Below are 18927 nucleotides of genomic sequence, written 5' to 3'. Positions count from 1 at the left end.
AATCTTGTGAACCACACCAAAAAAAAAAAACAAAAAACAAGGAAGAAGACCAAAAGAATATGCGTGTGGCATCTTTTGAGAATTATTCTATATTAAAGAACTGAATTGCTGGCAGCCTTCTTACCATAAACCATCACTCTTAAAAGTTTTTCAGTTTAATTTAGTAAAAATGAATGCTTATAAATACCACAAAGGCTTGTTTAACTTATGAGAACAACTAAGAAAATACAGGGAAATTTCTGTGGCATTTGGAGTTTCTCAGCACCACCAGCTAGAGATGTTGCAGGGCTGGCTAGATGCAGGCATTGCAGAATTTTTGCTTCCCCCTCTTTTCCAACATTACCTGGGGCAACTTGTTCTACCCCTGCACTGTATATGTAGGCTGGTGACTTGCCAAAAGAATTAGCCTTTTGGTTTGTTTCTTTTTCCCATTTGTTGCTCAGCTTTGGAGGAATGTGATACATACCTGCCTGATAACAGGAATATTTGTCCTGTGCTGCAGAATGAACTATTCTATGCGGATAATGTGGCACTGTTCATTTTTGAGGACGTAGAACAGTGAATGTTAATTTTCACTTTCAGTACTGAGATACCTTTTGGGAAACTTACTTTCTGCTCAGCTATTGTAGAGCTAATGGTGCCTGGGGCTCTAGAGGGCCAGCAGCAGCAAGAATAATTGATTTATTTCAATATATCATATTTATTTATTACTTTTCTGAACATGTATTCCTGGGCCCTTGTGCAACCCTCAAATAACAAAGTATAGCAAAACATGCCCTTTAAAATGGCAGGTTATTTGGCATTATAGCATTTTCACAATGGTAGCTGAGGAAAACAACAAATCTTAACATGAGCAGTGCAATTGAGGGTTCCTCCTGGTGTGATTTCCTTTTAGCAGAGCTGAAGGACTGGTAGTTGTATAACCTCGCATGCTGAGCTTATGCGTGTCAGCAGCCCAGCGAGCAGCCCTGCTGAAGGTCTGTTCTCTGCAAGGCTTTAAAAATGTCATGGCTTAATTGCCATGGGAGACACATGCCTGAGTGTTTCTGCCCAAGTGACTATCCATCCCATTACCCCAGACTGGGTGAGGAATTTTCTGTTTACCAGGGCATCTCCTAGCTTCACGTGATAGTTTCATAGAATTTAGGATGTGACTAAGCTTGTGTTCCAAGGCAAATTTAACATAGATTCCAAGTTTTAGGAACAATGCTAAACAGGGAAGTGGAGTGTCTGCTCTGCCTGTGTATGTGTTAGTATTTTTTATTTAACTTAGTCGCCTTTAATGGCTTCAAATGAATATTTAAATTGTAGAGATATTCTAGAGGAAAACAAGATTCTAGGTGAAATCCCACTGATGTCCTAAGAGCTCAATATGAAAGTTTTGATTTTTGTTAAGTGTTGTTGATTTATTGCATGCGTTCTTTGTGTAATAGCTCTCATGAGTGCAGCAACCAGAAAATCAGTTGTTGTATTTTTACATCTTTCCAAGATTTCTTGAGGCGTTTGTTTAACGTATGTTGTTACCTGTTGGAGTGAAAATAAAATCTTGAGAACGTTTTCGGTTTTGTTTTGTTTTGGTTGGTTTGTTTGTTTCCTGAGAAGAGATGATTACTTGAAACTGATCTCTCGAGGTCAGAGTGAGACCTGCAATATCACTACAGAGATTGAGAACCTGTCAAAAAGCACTGATGCTCTGGTATCTAAAAATGAAGTAGCTCAGTTGTTAATGTGCTTTAAGAAAAAGGCATACATTTTAAAGATGTTCTTTTTTTTTTTATTTTTTTGAGTTAAGCTGGGCAGAAGTCAGCTTCAAGACAGCAATCTGGTATTACAAAGGTAATATTTTAGGGCTTACTCTGTGGGAATCCATGTGGATCCTTTATAGAAAGGAGGAAACAAAGTAAGCTGAATGTGTACAGTGGTTCCACAAATTTGAGCTATTTGCTTTCATTTACTGTATGTTGTGATGTGCTGCTGTGCATAGGTAATTTAAGGGGTGTGAATTATGTGATAGAACATAAGAGATGTGGGAAAGACGCAACAGCAATTCATGTTTAGTTTTGGTTTATCCAGATGTTTTCTCTAGAGATCAATGCAAAATGCCAGCAAGGAGCAAAATAGTCGAACACTGTCTCAAAGGTTAGCTAAGGGAGTAATATTTTGGGATTATTTGGTGACAACATGAGATGTATGCAGTGTGAATAGGAGAAAAGGCCTTTTATGGGACATTCACAAATCTTGTGTTTTTGTTCTTGCATTCTGAAACTTCATCTGCAATCCACGAAACAATATTACAAGTTTGTGTATCCTTGTTCTTTAGAAAAGCTAATTTATCGATACATCTATCTGTTGCCTGCAGTATTTCTTAAAGTTCCTTATACAGTCATTTTGGATGAATTGTGTGCTAGCCAGTGTAACAAGCTCTTTTTGTACTGTATCTTTGCCAATCATCATCTGAGAAAAGAAACCAAAGACACAGGCAAGTGCAAGATCTTGTGTTGGGTCATAGGCCCCCTCATGGCACAAGTGCTAATTGCATAAGGGAGAGTGGGGAACTCCAGTGCCAGGCAGTGGGATCTAGTGCGTATGGCAATTAATTAAGTCCCGAAGTTACAGATGACTGGAGCAAGCCACCCTGTTGAAATATGCCTTGGCTTGCCCAGAATTACAGTGAGGACAGAAGCATTTGCTGCTCTTTGGAATGTGCTGTTTGTGAAAATCACTAGATGAGAGCAACAAACTGTTATTGTTGAGAACAGGCTAGACAATGGGTCATTTGGCCAAAACTGGTGTAAATGCACCACTTGATGCTGAGGAATATTTTTGCATCTCTGGAAGGTGCAAAGCTGAATGAGCTTGTCCAGTCCTAGTAAGACTGTGTAACTGCTTTTAAAGTGCAGTCTAAAAAGCGTGTTTGAAACCCTGTCACCAAGTTCCAATTTATGTCTTGTGATAGAGTGTTTCACCTATAACACTAATCCAAAGTAATAATTCATACTAGGAAGTTTAAAAGATACATGTACTAGAACTAGTAGCTTTGATGAACATACGCATTTTCAGTTCTGCATGTGGTTGAGTTAATGTGTAGTTTAATACTGTGTTTTACACTTTGCCACTGAAAGATATAAAACATGCAGCCTGTATGGCAAGGCCAAGTGTTGCTGTTGGAGTCTGGACTTGCTTTGTCTAATTTGCTGGTGATGATTCGACTACATTCTTGATGTTGCACTTGCAGAAGTTTCTGCTCCTTTCATTGCATTTTAAAACTATCAGACTTAGAAAAAAACAAAAAACAAAAACAAAAATAACCCTGCTGGTATATGGTTAAACTGTGCAGGTGTCTTTTGAGTTTGTTTCCAGTTACTTTTCTAGTATTTCCTTCTTTGTTGGGTTAGACTTAAATAATGATCTGGGCTTCACTAGTACTTCAGTTGTGTCTGTCAAATGCACAAGCCTGGCTCCTGCTGCGGCATACAGAAGAGTTCCAGTTCTTAGTTAAAGGCTTTCCTGTAAAAGCATATGACCACTGTACTACATTGTTGCTGTAAGTTGCTTCCCGTAATTACTCCTGTTACGCAAAAGACTCATACATGCTAAAAAGCCTGAATATTGCTGCATGTTTTTAAGAAAAGAATGAATTCATTGAACAGCATGAGGTTTGCTGATACTCTGATGGTGCATATGTTATGACTTAAGAGTGTAACAAAAATGTATCTTCCAGGCTTTCAGGTTCCTCACAGACAGACCTTGGTCATAAAATTCAAAGCAGCAGCCAGATGGCTAATACCTGGAAGTGTTTCTGTGGAGTCTAGCAAAAGAAAACCTACTCCTTGGTAACACTAGGACATTAACACACTTGGAGTCATATATTACTAGCAACAATGGTATTTTGCATTTTGGCTTAGTTGTGCTTAATGGAGTCCTGCAATCTCTGTGATTCAGCTGCACATGTCAAATCAGGACACTTCCCAGTTCATCTGCTTGTGAGAAAATGCAGCAGCTTTATATAACCAGTTTGGTAGTGTACGGGAAGCACCTCAGATATTCTGTCTCCCCTCAATCCTCCTTGCAGTTTCGTTCTCTTCTCTCGTATTTTAATGTCACAGATTTAAAAAAAAAAAGCAAAAAACCCCAACAAATCCCCCTAAAGCCCCAAACTACCACAAAAAACCCAAACCAAACAGTGTGTGTGTTGTGTCCCCTTTCCTTCTTCCTCTCTTCTCCCCCCCCCCCCCCCCCCAAAATATTTGCACCCAGCTTACTTCTGTTTTCTGCTAGACAGGGAATAAACAGACCTCAGCAGGTTTGGTTGTGGTTTTTTTGTCACCCATCTGAAAGCATTCACCCTTTCAACAGCATGTCAGTGATGAGACAGTTGGAATTGGCATGTCATATCCCAAGTCAGAGAAACATTTCCCAGATCCCCCAGGAAAAGAAGGAAATTGGAAGCTGAGACTTCTGGTGCTTTTTAAAATCAGAATTGTATTTCTCCTAGCGGCTGGATATAAGATGGTGGAGTTCTTGTGTTATAGAAGGTAGTGACAGAATCTACATTAGAATTGAGTGTGACTAAGACTTTATCTGAAGTCTTAACACTATCTTCATTATACTTTAAAAAAAGCAATTTAAAAAGATAAAATTTTAATGCTGTCTGTTTGCTCTTAATTAGGTGACTTCTGTTTCTCAAAAGCATTTATGGAGGGTAGTGGATTTAAGAATTTTTCTCAGAAGTAAGCTTGTAGCTCAAGCTTTTGCATTTTAATACACACAATTCAGTGGTTTATAATAAAAGATGGTACAGTAACCATCTAGGCTGGCAGTCCAAAACATCTGTACCAGAACTCCATCAGTACCGTTAAAATCAGTAGCATGCAACCTAAAAGCATATACATCACCTCTTAGTTGAACAATAGCTGCCTTTTGTCGTTTGGCACATCAAATTTAGAACTGGTTTCTAGCTGAGTCATATCACAGCCCAGCTTGTCTAACCAAGAGACACTGTGCACTGAACCAGTTCTTCCCCAGCTACAGATACAGCTTTGAGAGCTGGAAGGATTGGAAGTGCAACTGAGACTGAAGGCAGATGATGCCACGTGCAGGAAAGTCTGCAAAAAGACAGGAAACTTTTCCTCCAACTTGTCATTTTCATCCTAATAGACTTGCCTGAAAGGGGCTTCTTTGCTGTATGGTTTTACTGAGTTCAGTCACTTTGCATCTACTTGAATGGTGCTCAGTGGATCTCAGTTTCCTTCCATGGTTCACCTGAGCCTGCTCAGCAAGTCTGCGCTAGAGGGAAGTCCATGGGTCTGAAGGAGCTATGTGCTTTAGTGCATTTGAAATTTTTTTAGATGTGGGAGAAATGTCTTTACCACAGTGATATTGATGCAGATATAAATGATATGCATGATATAAATGATATGCATGATATAAACCAGATCCAAGTACAAAACTATGAGGCCTAGTTTTGAAGAGATTGTCAGCCATTTAGATCTACATATTGTCAGAAGGAAGAGAAACAGACATTTGCTCCGTGGGTCTGTCTCTGAACTTTTTATTGACTATAGTTTTTTTGACTCTATAAAATACTTGTGCTGTGTTATGAAGCAGGTTGCTGTACTGTTATCTTGTGACGGGGGGGGGGGGGGGAAGTGTGTATTAGTACGTAAAGTTGATGGACATTTTGCTGGTGAAGTTAACAATGTGGTTTTCACTGACAGGGCAGGCTGTACAGACATTGGCATCAGTGAAAAGTAGGCTCTATAAAAAATACCATCTAATCCATTCAGACACTCATTTATATAAAGATCTGTTTCATGAGGGAGGTTTCAAGTTTAAAAAAAATAGTTTGGCTTGGAACATTCCAGTTCATTTTGAAATAGTTTGCTTCCTGTCTATTCTGCTTCTGCCACACTTTTCATCTAATCCTGCGTTGTCAGTTTGTGACCTTTCCTGGGTCTGACAGCAGTATGTACGTACCAGTGTGACCTCCTGTGTAACGTTGCTTCAGCTTTTGGTGACCCTTACAAAGGTAACTATTGTATGCCAGTGAGTTGTCATTGCCTCTTTCTTTTTTCTTCATTGCTAATGCCAGAAAGGTGTTTAAGTGTCTGGAAATCATGCTCTCTTGCATGTGTACAGCTGGAGGAAGCTCTTCTAGGGTCTCCTGCTGCCACAGGCAACCATACCATTTTTAGAATCTGATCAGACATCACGTTGAAACAAATTAGGTTTATACCCTCAAAGATTTGTTTGTTTCTAGTTTCTGAATATATGTTCATTCCTTTTCCCATTTGACCTAACTTTAGACTTTTTAAAGTTAGATGCTGAGGTCTGATCTAGCTTTACCAGTAGAAGAAGGCACCTCCAGTCATTCATCTGATGTATATTAGTTGTCTATTTTACAGTGACACTAAATACCCTCAGGATGTATTAGGTTCTCTTCACTCCTGACTGATAGGCTCAGATTTAGACATCTGATTCAGGGACTTCTACAATTAGATAGGTGAATCCTAGAATAAACACCAAAAGGAGTTGGATTAGCAAAGCCTGTTGTTTACATTTGTAAGCATCAGGAGGAGAGGGAGATCAGTGAGACAGCCGTGAGACTAATGGAGATAAATGCAGACTTTCACTAAATTTTCTATGCAGTAATAAACTTTCTGGGGTGGGAGGAGGAAGGATTCATATAGTTCTGTTACTAACATTCAGAATTGTATTTACTTATTCTTTTAGCAATCTCAAAAATATTCTCCAAGAGTCACACAATATTGATTATTAAATGGGGTGGCAACTGATATCTGTCACATCAGGCAACATCAGCACATAGGTTGCTATTTGATGTTAGAAATCATAGTGGGGATGTTATCTTTAGGTAGAATAGCCAGCCTCTTTTGCACAATGAAAGAAGCACCCAATAAGGAAGGTATTTGTTATATTTATTTTGAATACAGCTGTATAAAGTTGTCAGTTTAAGACCATTTTAATTTAGATGGTGAACAACGAAGAGTCATTTGTAGGTGGGAAAAAAGAGCCAATTTGAGCAAGTTTGGTTATATGGCATTAAGGTACAAATTTTAGGATTCAGTAAACTGCCACTTATGCAGGATTGCAGTGGATGTGAAAAATACTGTCAGAAAGCCAAATTCAATCACTTCTCCTTTCTCTAGTTTCAATTAATAGAATAAAAAAAGAGGAAGTTCTGTAATTTTTTGTTCCTGTTCAACCTAGAGAAGGATTATTAAGAAATGTTGCAGGAGAAGTAATAGACTGACCATAAGACACATTTCTGTGATTTAATGTCAGATTAAGGCCATTCTTGGACAGAGTTTGTACAACTGATTTGGGTGTGTATTGAGCATGTTTAGCAGTTAAGAGAAATAGCATAAGAGAAAGTAGAGTTATTTGCGTAGAGTGTGTGTATATGTGGGGATACCTGTTTGTAAATATACAGAACAGTATGGTTTATACATTGCACATTTTCTAGAGAAGAGGGAGTAATCAGTGAATTGTGTGTTTTGAATGATTTCTATTTTTCTACTCTCCTCCAACACATTCCAACATGGTAATGATTCATGTCAGTAAGCTGTCCTTCAGCTAATAGAGGCTCAGCAGCAAGCCTTGGCAACTTAATTTAGGGAAGTTCTCTCATCTGCTCTGCTACAAATCGTATATAAATTAGCCAGCAGATGTGGCAAACAGTTCTGGAACTGAATCTTTTCATTTACCTGTCTTAAAACTGTGATGTCAGAAGGCTCAGGTAAGAGGGTTTACTCTTATTCAGAGTTATGAGTTCAAGCCTCTCTCCAGTCATGCATCCAACGTCACGTCCATCCTGGACAAACGAAAAAAAAAGATGGCTGGTAACATAATTTCCAGTACCTGGTTGATTCTCAAAATTAGGCTGCCTTAACCACACTCACCCAATGACGTACCTAGCATTGGGGGTCCTTTGGGATGGGTTTTATTTAATCCGATATTAGTGCATAAATATGCGCCTTACAAATATGTGTGTATACATATATAACTGTGTATGTATATATGTATATGTAAAAGAATATATATTCAAAAAAAAGTGTTATTTGTACACCTGTGAATGAATTATAAAGAAAAAGATACAGGATAAAGTAATCAGTTGAGAGTTATTTCCATATGAGCAAAATCCACAAGGTTTTGGATCCCTTTTGGATCCCTTTCCCATCCCTTTATTGTCAGGATTTGCCTGTACCATGTATATGGAGTATTAGCATAGAAGAGAACTTGTAGCAGATACGTTTGGAAAGATCCTCTGGGTAAAGTTTACCCATCCTGTCACTAGGAAGCACAATCTATTAGTTAAATTTTGGCTCCTGAGTAATATTGCAGAAAGGAAAAAATCCCCACAATTTCTTGTCATTTATTAATTTCACTGAATTATAAAAATAATTGAAAGAAATAATATGCACCAGAAATCTTTTCTCCACACTCTGTTTGTAAGTTAATTCTGATCAGATATACTAAGCATTGTAAACATTCCAGTTATTTTAACAGTGCTCAAAGAATAATCTTCAATTGTTTCTCCTGGCTTGTGTTTGGCATGGAATTTTGTTTTCATTTTACAGTTTCCCTGTTTTATTTCCACCAGGAGAGAGAAACAGAAGAAGAAGATGTCAGGTGGCTTTCAGTTACATGCCTCAAAATGAAGATGAACTGGAGTTAAAAGTTGGTGACATCATTGAAGTTGTGGGAGAGGTGAGGAGATCTTTAATGGAATATGCACACATGCAGTTCTAACATATCTTATGCGTGTGAAGCTCTTAGATACAGTGTGTTTTAAGACATAATTTAAACCAGACATTTTTCTTCTCTGCTATATGGATGTGTCTGGTTTGAGTTATTGTTGGGATTGAGGGGATGTGATTGTTTGTATGGATTTCATGTTTTTTTTTTTTTTCCCTGTAGGTTTTACTTGATCAGTTGATACTTCTGAGCTCTGTTCAGGGAAAAGCTTGAAGTCTGTGCTAAAGGGTTATTGAGGTTGTATCTCCAAAGAACCAAGGTTATATAGCAGAAAAAGCTTTTCCGAATTTTAGTAAGACAGCCACAGGGAAGAATTATCTTTACGGAGTTAAACACTTTTAAGAAATTTACTTGAAGACCTCTGAAGTTCAGCCATTAACTTAATGTTCAGCAGCTTTTGTCTTCTATGCCTGCAAATTTAAACTATTTCATTTTAGTCTAATCAGTAAAAAAAACAAACCAAAACCAAACAAAAAAACAAACTAACCAACAAGCAAAACAGTAAAAAAAATACAAATAAAAAACCCCACCCTCCCCATCCTGGTTGTAGGATCAGGGAATGGTGTTTGCTCCCAGTACCTTAGTTTTGTTCCATTAGAGATTTTAGAAATACCTTCTTTAGCTTAATAGCATAAGGACCGAAAGTCAGAATGTTAACATGAATCCTTTAAGTAGAATGCATTCAAACTCATTTAGTCTTTATTTATGTAGATTTAAAAAGATCTAAGCCTTTAGTCTGCACAAACAGCCAATAAAAGGTGTGTTTCAGCTTGTATCATTTATTTGTAGGACTTTTATTCCCTGTGACTCAGCAGCTAATAAGTCAACATTTATTTTCTTGTCAAGGATATACAATTAGTTTTCTTTTTCCTGCATCTGTCACTTAAGAAATCAGTTTTAAAAGAATATAAATTCTGCTGCAATCTGTATGACATCCAGCATTTTGTTATGAGAGATTTAATTCTCAGATCTGAATGTAAGAAGCTTAGTAATCACTGGTTTTCATTTAACCTAGCTTCACATACCAGCTTTGCATATCATTCTTCCTGGAATCAGATATGATATGTCACTTAACTAGCCTTATTCTGTCTGTGAGCAGAATTGTAATGGGGAATGTCAAAGCTGTAAGATATTTAAGAGCATATTTAAAAGACAATGTAAAGCCAATATTATAACAAGTTTCATGGCAGCATGAGCTGTTTTCATTGCACAATTTGAAGTACATTTGAACTTACATGGCCACACAAATACCTTCCATCAGCTGGCCTACTTAAAAATTTTAAGTCTATGTCTCTCAAGAGTAAAGTGATGGAATAAAATCCCTTCCTAGTAGCCAGCCAGCGAATTAGCTCTACCAAGTGAGTTGTATGATTAAATAATTTAGATGGGACAGTAGACTTCTCTTATGAAATGCATCTCTTGTCATCTTATAAATATAAACAACTTAATTATAAATAACAGGTTTATTTAAATCCAAATGAGACTAAAAATGTTGGCATTAAAATTGAAAGCTGTAGAAAAACTATGAAACATTCCTGTACTTGCATTTGTGTGCTTATAGTTAAGGGTATGTCTTTTTGAAACCTACTTGGATTGCTGATTACAGACTTTATAGTCTTAAACTCATAATTGTACCTTGGATTACTACTGCTGAAGAAAGCACTGACAACTTGCAGGTTCTAAGGTTTAAGAAAATAAATAGCCTAGGGCTGGTTTTTTTTTTTTTGATTGGCAGTCCTAAATAATTTTACACTGGAATTAGTTTTATTGTACTACTGAAGGGGATTGCTCATAGCTAGCTTCAGCTGCTGGCCATAATTAAATGCTGAAGAATAACTGACACAGGTGAGGCTATGTCCACTTTGACCTTATGAAGTACCCTGTTCTGTCACCTACTGAAACGTAATCTGTGCCTCAGGCACCATCTGGTACATTTATGCGATCCAGGGCATTGTCTGGCTCTTCTGGGTGGAACTGGATCAGCTGGTGAGAGAAGGTGAAAAGAGAAAAAATGATCAGCAACTCAGGAAGTGATTTTGTGTGAACTTTATTTTCCGTCATGGTTGATACCAAACAGTTGATTTTGAATCGTTGTTGTTGCTTCCTCTTCTGCCCTTACTGTAATAGTGTTAATTCCTTGAAAAACTAGGCAGAATTTTTCTTTTGAAGCAGGAACTTTATTTGATGTAGAAAGCTGTACCAGCTAGTGTACTGATTTCTGCTTATAGGTGATGTCGCACAGAGAGTCATTATATTGAAATAGGATTCACACTGTTTATGTCATTATATGATGTTTCTTATTTCAAATGATAAATGTTTGATGTGAGTGCCTTATTATTTAAAAAATCTGTCTTCCTCAGTTGTGAAAATAGAGATTTCTTTTCAAGGGCCAGAATCATAATGTGTTACTGTACAAAAATACCTGAAACAGCTGCAACAAAACCTGTCCCACATAGGCAACAGCTGGGGAGAGTTCTTGCAAAATATCAGTTTTGTTTATCATTACTCTATGATAGCATCTTCAGCATTATTTACAGTGGTTCAGTGGATAATTAGAACATTAACAGTCATTCACTTTCCATTTCCAGTTGCTCCTTTCTCTTACCCCATCTTTTTATTAATGAGTAGAAGGTCTCAGATTCCCACAGGTAGTATTTTAATTGTATCCTCCTAAAAAAAAAATTTCATCAGCTGAATTAATTTGTTTTAAATTGACTTAGATTAATATTTTCAAATATCTGTGGATTTCTGTTTAGTTGAAAATAAATTAATTTCTAATGACTTACAGCAAACTAAAATGGGTATTGTTTAGATCAAAATACTGCCTATATAGCTTTGTGTGTATATTTATCAAAAAATGTGGCAAAAATATCACTTATTGTTGACAACTCATTAAACTTTTCTTGTTGCAAAGAAAAGCAGGTTCCTGATGTACTGTGCTAATTTGGCTTCATCCTTAAAGAAATGGATTCTGTTCCTCCTTGAGCCCCTGGAAGTTCACTGCCTCCAGCAAAGGGTTAGCATAAGGGAAGTGAAGTCTTTCCAGTTGCCTCCATCAGTGCCCAAGTATGTTTCCCCAGATCCCCAGTGAAAACAGGTTACACTGATACCAGATGGTGACATGCTGAGGATGAGGATGCCTTCCCTTCTCCCGCCTCTGCTTGCAGGGTGATAACCAACCTCTGAGGTGTAGTAGCCCCACATCCTTCTTCCTGGTGCCAACAGGCTGGATAAGATACTTTTGAAAGGATTTATATGTCTGTGGTAATGGTAGATACTATTTGGAATTCCTGTTGTGGTAGAAGTGGTTTGGAGCTGTACAGTGAGTGAACTGAAACACCTGCTACAGCAAGTGTGAGTTCTGAGACGCTAGGCTTGTCAACACATAGATATCCTTGGAGGCTGTGTATGTTCAGAATTCACAGTACCTTCCTATTTGTTCTAAATAGTTAGAAATTAATTATAATAAGATCAAGCATTCATCCCAATAGATAAAATGCTTGTTGTTAAACTACAGGTTTCCATAACTACACAGACACTGATACCCATGAGACATCAATTAGCATACTTAAATTAAAAGTACATTTGAAACTAACAAGAGAAGCATTTTCATCATTGTTTACGCTCACATTTAATGTGTGATTGATAGATTTTTGCTTGTCATCTTCCGAGCTCATTAGCTGTAACTCTAATTACAGTTGTCCCAAAATAAAGCTGTAACTAATCATCTTATTAAATGCAGATATCTGAATTCCAATTATGTTTCATCCTTAGACTTTCATGGGATGCAGATAATTAACCTGTAACATCAGAGTAAGGACACTTGGCATGTCCTTCGACAGTTCTGAGCCTCCTTTCATTGAGGGTTACTCTATTGTCATGCTGCTGTATAGCTTGTTACATCCTCCTGCTGAGAAGTCAGCTTTCTGGCAATGTGAGGTGCAGGAATTTAAGTTCACAACTAAGTTTGAGACTTGCTGTAGTACTGCTGAGCTTATTGTTTGGCTTTTACTTGATAGGCCATATATTATGTGATCAAATACTATAGGTAACTCATTTGAAATTTTACAAATTCAGTTTGTGCTTTTACAAATCTGTTGCTCCTTCTGGGCAAGATTGGTGGGGTGATATTGTTGTTATGGGATAAAGTGGTTCAACCCATTTCCAAGAACAAGATAAACACTGGGGATTGAGCTGGACTTCCCTTACAGTAACTTATTTTGACAGCTGTAGAGTTGAAAGGGGAATATCTGATAGTGGAAAGGGGATGATCTGTGCCACAAGTACAGAACCATACAACACTCAAGAAAACAGCTGGGAATGGATCCTGCGGTTCCATGTCTCCCAGTTACTTTTCTGTGAAAAGCTGTGGTCTTTTTCCTGCTCCTCTTCCAACAGGTGATTCACAAGGACTTCTAAGACTACTGCTTGAATAGTTCATGTGGTATGAGGCACTTTTTTTGTGGAAATAAGGGTATAAATACCTTTGAACAGTTTATAAGGTCATTCCAGTTCTTTGTGATTGCCTTCTCTGTTTCTCAGTGCCTTACGTAAGAAGATCATGTTTAAAAAAACCAACAAAAACGTAAACCACAAAAAAACCCAAACAAAAAAAAAAAAACAAAGCATATTTTGACATTGTAAAATAAAAACCTCTGAAGCTGAAAAGATACCTTAATACAAGGTGCTTGTGCAGTTTTTTCTTCTCTTCTGCGCCAGAGTTATCAAACAGCTTCCAGGTGTGCTGTAGCAGAAGCCCAAGGCTGGTTGATATCTCATGGGTTTGGCTCTGTCAGAATGCACTCCCAGAATAAGCCATCAAGTGGCACTGTAAGCACCATTTTCTGTGGTCTTGTTTCCAAAATGGTCTTTTCCCATTGGCAGTAAACGTAGTGTTTATTTTACCTCTTGGGAATCCATGTTTTTAATTTCATTTCAACATTTCAGCTTTTATACTTGAGGCTCAAGATCTTCCATTGACATTTATAAAATATTTTTTTCCGTTGCTTTGTGGGCTGTAGTTCTCTCTAAGCTTGACCTTGGGCTTCTCTCCTTCCTGTTGCCTGCCTGTGGCATTGTTTTATTCCTGAGATTGTGTTTTAGTTTTAACAGCCCAGAAAGACTGTGTTGTGATCCAGGGAGACTTTATTCCACCTGAAACTTTTCCCGACTCAAAGCTTCCCTTTGTGAGCTGGAAGTAGTCTACCAGCCTAATAGGCAAAGCTACAGGTTGTAGAAAATCTTGTGAAATAGGCAGATACAGGAGTTTATTGGAAACTAAAGGCCAGTTTAAGTTAGTGCCAGTGATTCCAAATAGCTGCAGATATTTTATCATAGAATCATAGAATAGTTAGGGTTGGAAAGGACCTTAAGATCATCTAGTTCCAAACCCCCTGCCATGGGCAGGGACACCTCCCACTAAACCATGCCATCCAAGGTTCTGTCCAACCTGGTCTTGAACACCACCAGGGGTGGAGCATTCACAACTTGTTGGGCAACCCATTCCAGTGCCTCACCACCCTTACAGTAAAGAACTTCTTCCTTAGATCCAATTTAAACTTCCCCCGTTTACGTTTGAACCCATTACCCCTTGTATATCACTACAGTCCCTAGTGAAAAGTCCCTCCCCAGCATCCTTGTAGGCCACCTTCAGATACTGGAAGGCTTCTATGAGGTCTCCACGCAGCCTTCTCTTCTCCAGGCTGAACAGCCCCAACTTTCTCAGCCTAGTAGCACCATCGAACTTCCTGCAGACAAACTGCTTGTATATTTATAGAATGGATCATATAACAACTTTGGCCTATTAATTATATAGCAAGGTGTAAGCAAGAAGCTGTGGCAGACCTAAATATTCTGGCAAGCAACTGCTGGTAGCTGACGTCAGCACTTTCTGCTCTTTTTGGGTATCCCATCCTGAAGGTACAGGGATGGCCATCCAGTTCCCTCAAGGGAAGGGGTTTCTAGGCTTATAGCAACAACATTTGTTGCACTCCAGGTCAGTCTGATGCTCTCTCTGACATTTCTTTATTTAAAGGGGGATGTTGCAAATTGTATTTACTGGCCATGAAGAGAAAACCTAAATAACATAAAAAGTAACATTTCCTCACTTTTAGAAGATCTTAATCTTGTATACCTAGTGGCCTACTAACGTGATTATGTTTTCTTTGGTTCCTTTACAGTTACAGAATAAAACTGCATTCCTGGTCTAAAGTAGAACTATAATGTTTTCCTGAATGCTTGAACTACTGTCATATTATTTTCCTTTTTCTTGTTTCTTTCTTTTTTTTTTTAATTTTTAGTTGTTCTTTAAACATGGAAATAGGCTGAATTCAGTAGATTTTTGTTGATTTCTAAGCAGCTGAATGTCATAGCATCTCTGTACCCCCTTGAGAACTTCTTTATGTGTCTGAATGTTTCACACATATAATTCCCTTTGTTATTGTCCTGCGTGTCCACTTCCACTGTATCTGTTTTGAGCACTTAATTATCATTTCTTACTTATATCATTATTTGTAAGTAAAATTTACTATTACAACCTCTTAGTGTCTTTCTAGTCTGGGTTGTCATTGTGTGCAGGGATCTACCAATTTCATTAAATACTCCCTAATAAATTATATGAATACATTTTGTGTTATTTTAATCTGCATTTGGTTTATAGTTTCTAACCCCTCATTTGCATAAAAAGCTCTATTGGTTAATTCAATTAAAACCAAAATACAAGTATTTTTTCTTCATTGAAAATGTAAAAAAACCCAAAGCCCAGTGATATTGGCAGAATACTTGAATGTTGCGTAGTTATTGTATAGATAAAATTTCTCTGTAAATCCAAAGGCAAGGCTTCTTAATGGGTTGCATTTCTTTGGAGAAGATGCACCATTTTCTGGTGATACTGTCATCTGTATCTTGTTCAATCAAATCCAGGCATTAGACCACATATAGCTGTCTTATTGCATCTGTCCCTGCCCCGTGCATGGCACTGACTGAGTTGCAGTTGGGTGCATGAGTTGTCACCTCCCTAAATACATTAAATGGAGCAATGAATTATCTTCAGTCACTTTCCTCTGTGTTGTTGCTCTTCAAATGTGGTGTGACAGTAGTATTGGCAGCCTAGAGGCCTGGCAAAATGAGAGTGTGCCATGTCTCTCTGAAAGGCAGTGAACAGGTAACACACTGAAAACATGTCTTGAAAATGCCTCTAGCTGTGGCCACTTACATTTGGCAGAATTACAGAATAGTTTGCAGGGACTTCTTCAACCAGACCAGGTTGCTCAGAGCCCCTTACAACCTGACCTTGAATATGTTGAGGGGTGGGGCATCTACCCCCTCTCTGGGCAACCTCTTCCAGATTGGAGCCATTTTTTTTCTAATTTAAAAACGGTATCTTTGTTTTCAGGCTTAACTTAACAATTTATATATGTAGGGTACTATGAATAGTAGAACTTCTTTTCTGGGATAGGGACATGGACTACTGAATGAAATTCTCCTTTTAGATTGTTTGGTCTGGCCTATAAATTCTGGGCATGAATCAGGACCTTGATGTATAAATCCTGAAAGCACTTTGTTATAATAGTATAGTAACAAATTTTATTGAGTGCTTGTACCTCCAGATGGATTGCCCCCATGAACAATGGGTTTTCCTTTGTGAGGTTTTATTTGCTGGGAATTATTGCAACATTTCAAACCATATGGTAATGGATTGCCACATTTTGGGATAACTAAACCCCAAGGGTATTTTAATGTCTTCTTTAGTGTATGGATTAATCTCTAGCTGGTGTTTTGAGGCTTAAAGGTATGTAGCATGTAGCTATAGTGTTTAAAAATACTTAAAGTTTTGATGCTTTTGATGAAAATTTCCTAATAGATCTGTGGGAGGCCCAGTTTGACTTCAACCTCTAATGTCCTGCTAACACAATTCCACATTTTCTTGTGGAAAAAAAGCTGTGTTTTCCTTTAGGTTTTTCTAAATTTGTAAAATTACTGAATGTGACATTGTGTTTTCAGAGATTTCATTCTTGTATCAGCTGGAAAACTTATAGTAAGCTAATGAATGCTGTAAGTATATTCACATCCAATTTAGATTTACCTTTGTCTATGTGGACTTCTATACACATACGTAAAGACCCATACATAAACATGCTACACAAAGAATGCTAATGTTGTAAGAAAACTGTGAAGTGTTACCCTGGAAGAAGTAAGCAGAGGAAAATTACTAGAGAGAAAGATGGAACTGATTATATTGTTCACCTTCTTTCTGTCAAGTAATCTCAACATCTTGCAAAAAACAGGGATCTTGAGATCTGTGTAATTCCCCTGTGATTAATCTTCTGGTCAATCAGCTAATGCAGTTATGGTTTAATATTTAGTTCAAATCAATAGAGCCATCTGGGTATACTGCATTAGAAAAATGGAAATATAGCTTGGAGAGTCTTGGTTATTTGTGTATTTTCTATATAACAACATATCATATATAGGTATTTAGAGATATAATTTGTAGAGTCTACTAAGTGTTGTGTGTCATGCAGTTTCAGTTTTCCAAATGTTTTTTAATTTGTCTGGAGAGAAGAAAAGCAAATATTGCCTTTTAGGGACTTTGATATTAATGTGGAAAACCTGCAGTCTACTGAAGTGAGTGATTTATATGTATTCTGTGCTCTGAAGTAGAAAGAAGAAAATAGCTGTTCTTCCCAGAGTTGCTTCTGAGCTCACTAATATTGCTGATGCATTTGGCAGGGAGAAAGAAGGGGGTAATTTTGTTATGGGCAGGTACTGAGATTAAATGGATGTAGCTGTGTAGCTGTGCTGGTCTGGATTGCTTTCAAACCAAAAAAAGCAGAATCAAACCAGGAAGACAAGAAATGTGGTAAAATGGTTGAAGATGGAGAAAAAGCACAAGAAACACTCCTGAAGTAACAACAGTTCTCTTCGTAGTGAAATAGTACATGTAGCTAAGTTGGAAAAAAAAAACCAAATCCCAGCCATTCCTCTGTAGTTTAAGGAAATACTTGGTTGTATTAAGAAATCTGTTTTCTAAGGAGTTGAGATGTTCACAGATAAGTGATACAAAGCAAGTTGGAATTTTTTTTTCTGTAATATCATCTAAGGTGTGGGGTTGTTTTTTTTGGCAGTAGATGTGAATACCCTCAATTTGTAAAGTCAAAATTCTATTTTCATCTTTTTTTGTGGGGCAAAAAGAGGAGGGTCAAACATTATTGGAGAGTGATTGATGTGTCACAGACTGAAACTGTCCTTCCCCGTCATTTTTTTTTTTGGTGAATTGACAGTGACTGACAGATGAAAATTATTTATATGTCAAGGGTGTGTTTGGCTGATGCATATAAGTAATTTCTTCCTGTCCCTTTATAACCTAAAGGCATCTGGTTTCTGAGGGCTGTCGTTTCACTGCCTGACACCGCCATTCAACCCTGAATGGATTATACAGGGTGAAATTTGTAAATTTTAAGTGGTATTTTCTCTTGGGATTGGCCTAGGAAGTGTCTCTCCTCCTCCTGACCATGTCATTGTTGTGTATTTCAGTAGCATTTTGTAAAGCTATAGTCAAATATGCATTTGCATTGTTCTTTGTTCTCCATAGATTACTTACATTAACACAGTAATGATATAGCAACATTCTTAATTTTCAAAATAGAGAATTTCTGATTTTGATGGGGAAGCCAAGAATATTCACATGATATATACTAAGATACCTAGTTTAGATTTTCTGAATAGCCATTTGCAGGCATCTCTCTTTGGCCATTGATTGCTTAATGAATTTAAACTCTTATCTGCAAATCACATGCATCAAGAAGATGAGTAAGAGTACAGTGTGCACAGCAAATTTAGTGATTGAACTGATATCCATAAAAAATTCAATGTAGAGACACTGTGTGCTCTCTAGTTTGTGGTTTGGTTTTTTTTAATCCTTTTATCTAATGCTCATCCATGCTTCTTACTCCTGTCGGCACTGCTGACATTTACAGATGGGTGCATGCATCTTTCTTGATTTTACATTAAAAAAAAAAAAAAAAAAAAGAAAGAAGTATTTTCTGGCTTGGAGCCTACGTCATGTGCTCCTTATACCCGAAATAAATACAAACTACTCAAAATTGTTACTGTCATTGTTACTGAAAATCATATACACAATTTAATTCTGTA

General features: G+C 37.4%; 1 protein-coding gene across 10 annotated transcripts in view; it reads left to right on the top strand.

Moving 5' to 3' along the window:
• SH3KBP1 (SH3 domain containing kinase binding protein 1) overlaps positions 1-18927 on the top strand; it is a 237018-nt gene that overhangs the window by 114333 nt on the left and 103758 nt on the right. For all 10 annotated transcript variants that reach the window (XM_062603814.1, XM_062603809.1, XM_062603813.1 and 7 more), the window contains one exon: positions 8621-8727. In XM_062603814.1, the coding sequence (XP_062459798.1) occupies positions 8621-8727 (107 nt within the window). The remainder of the gene's footprint in view (positions 1-8620; positions 8728-18927) is intronic.

Source organism: Pezoporus occidentalis, unplaced genomic scaffold (assembly GCF_034315485.1).
Source record: "Pezoporus occidentalis ecotype Australia unplaced genomic scaffold, CSIRO_AGI_Poc_V1 ctg81, whole genome shotgun sequence".
Lineage (NCBI taxonomy): Eukaryota > Metazoa > Chordata > Aves > Psittaciformes > Psittacidae > Pezoporus > Pezoporus occidentalis.
The sequence above is the reverse complement of the archived record's forward strand: the minus strand, read 5'-3'. Positions and strand labels throughout refer to the sequence as shown.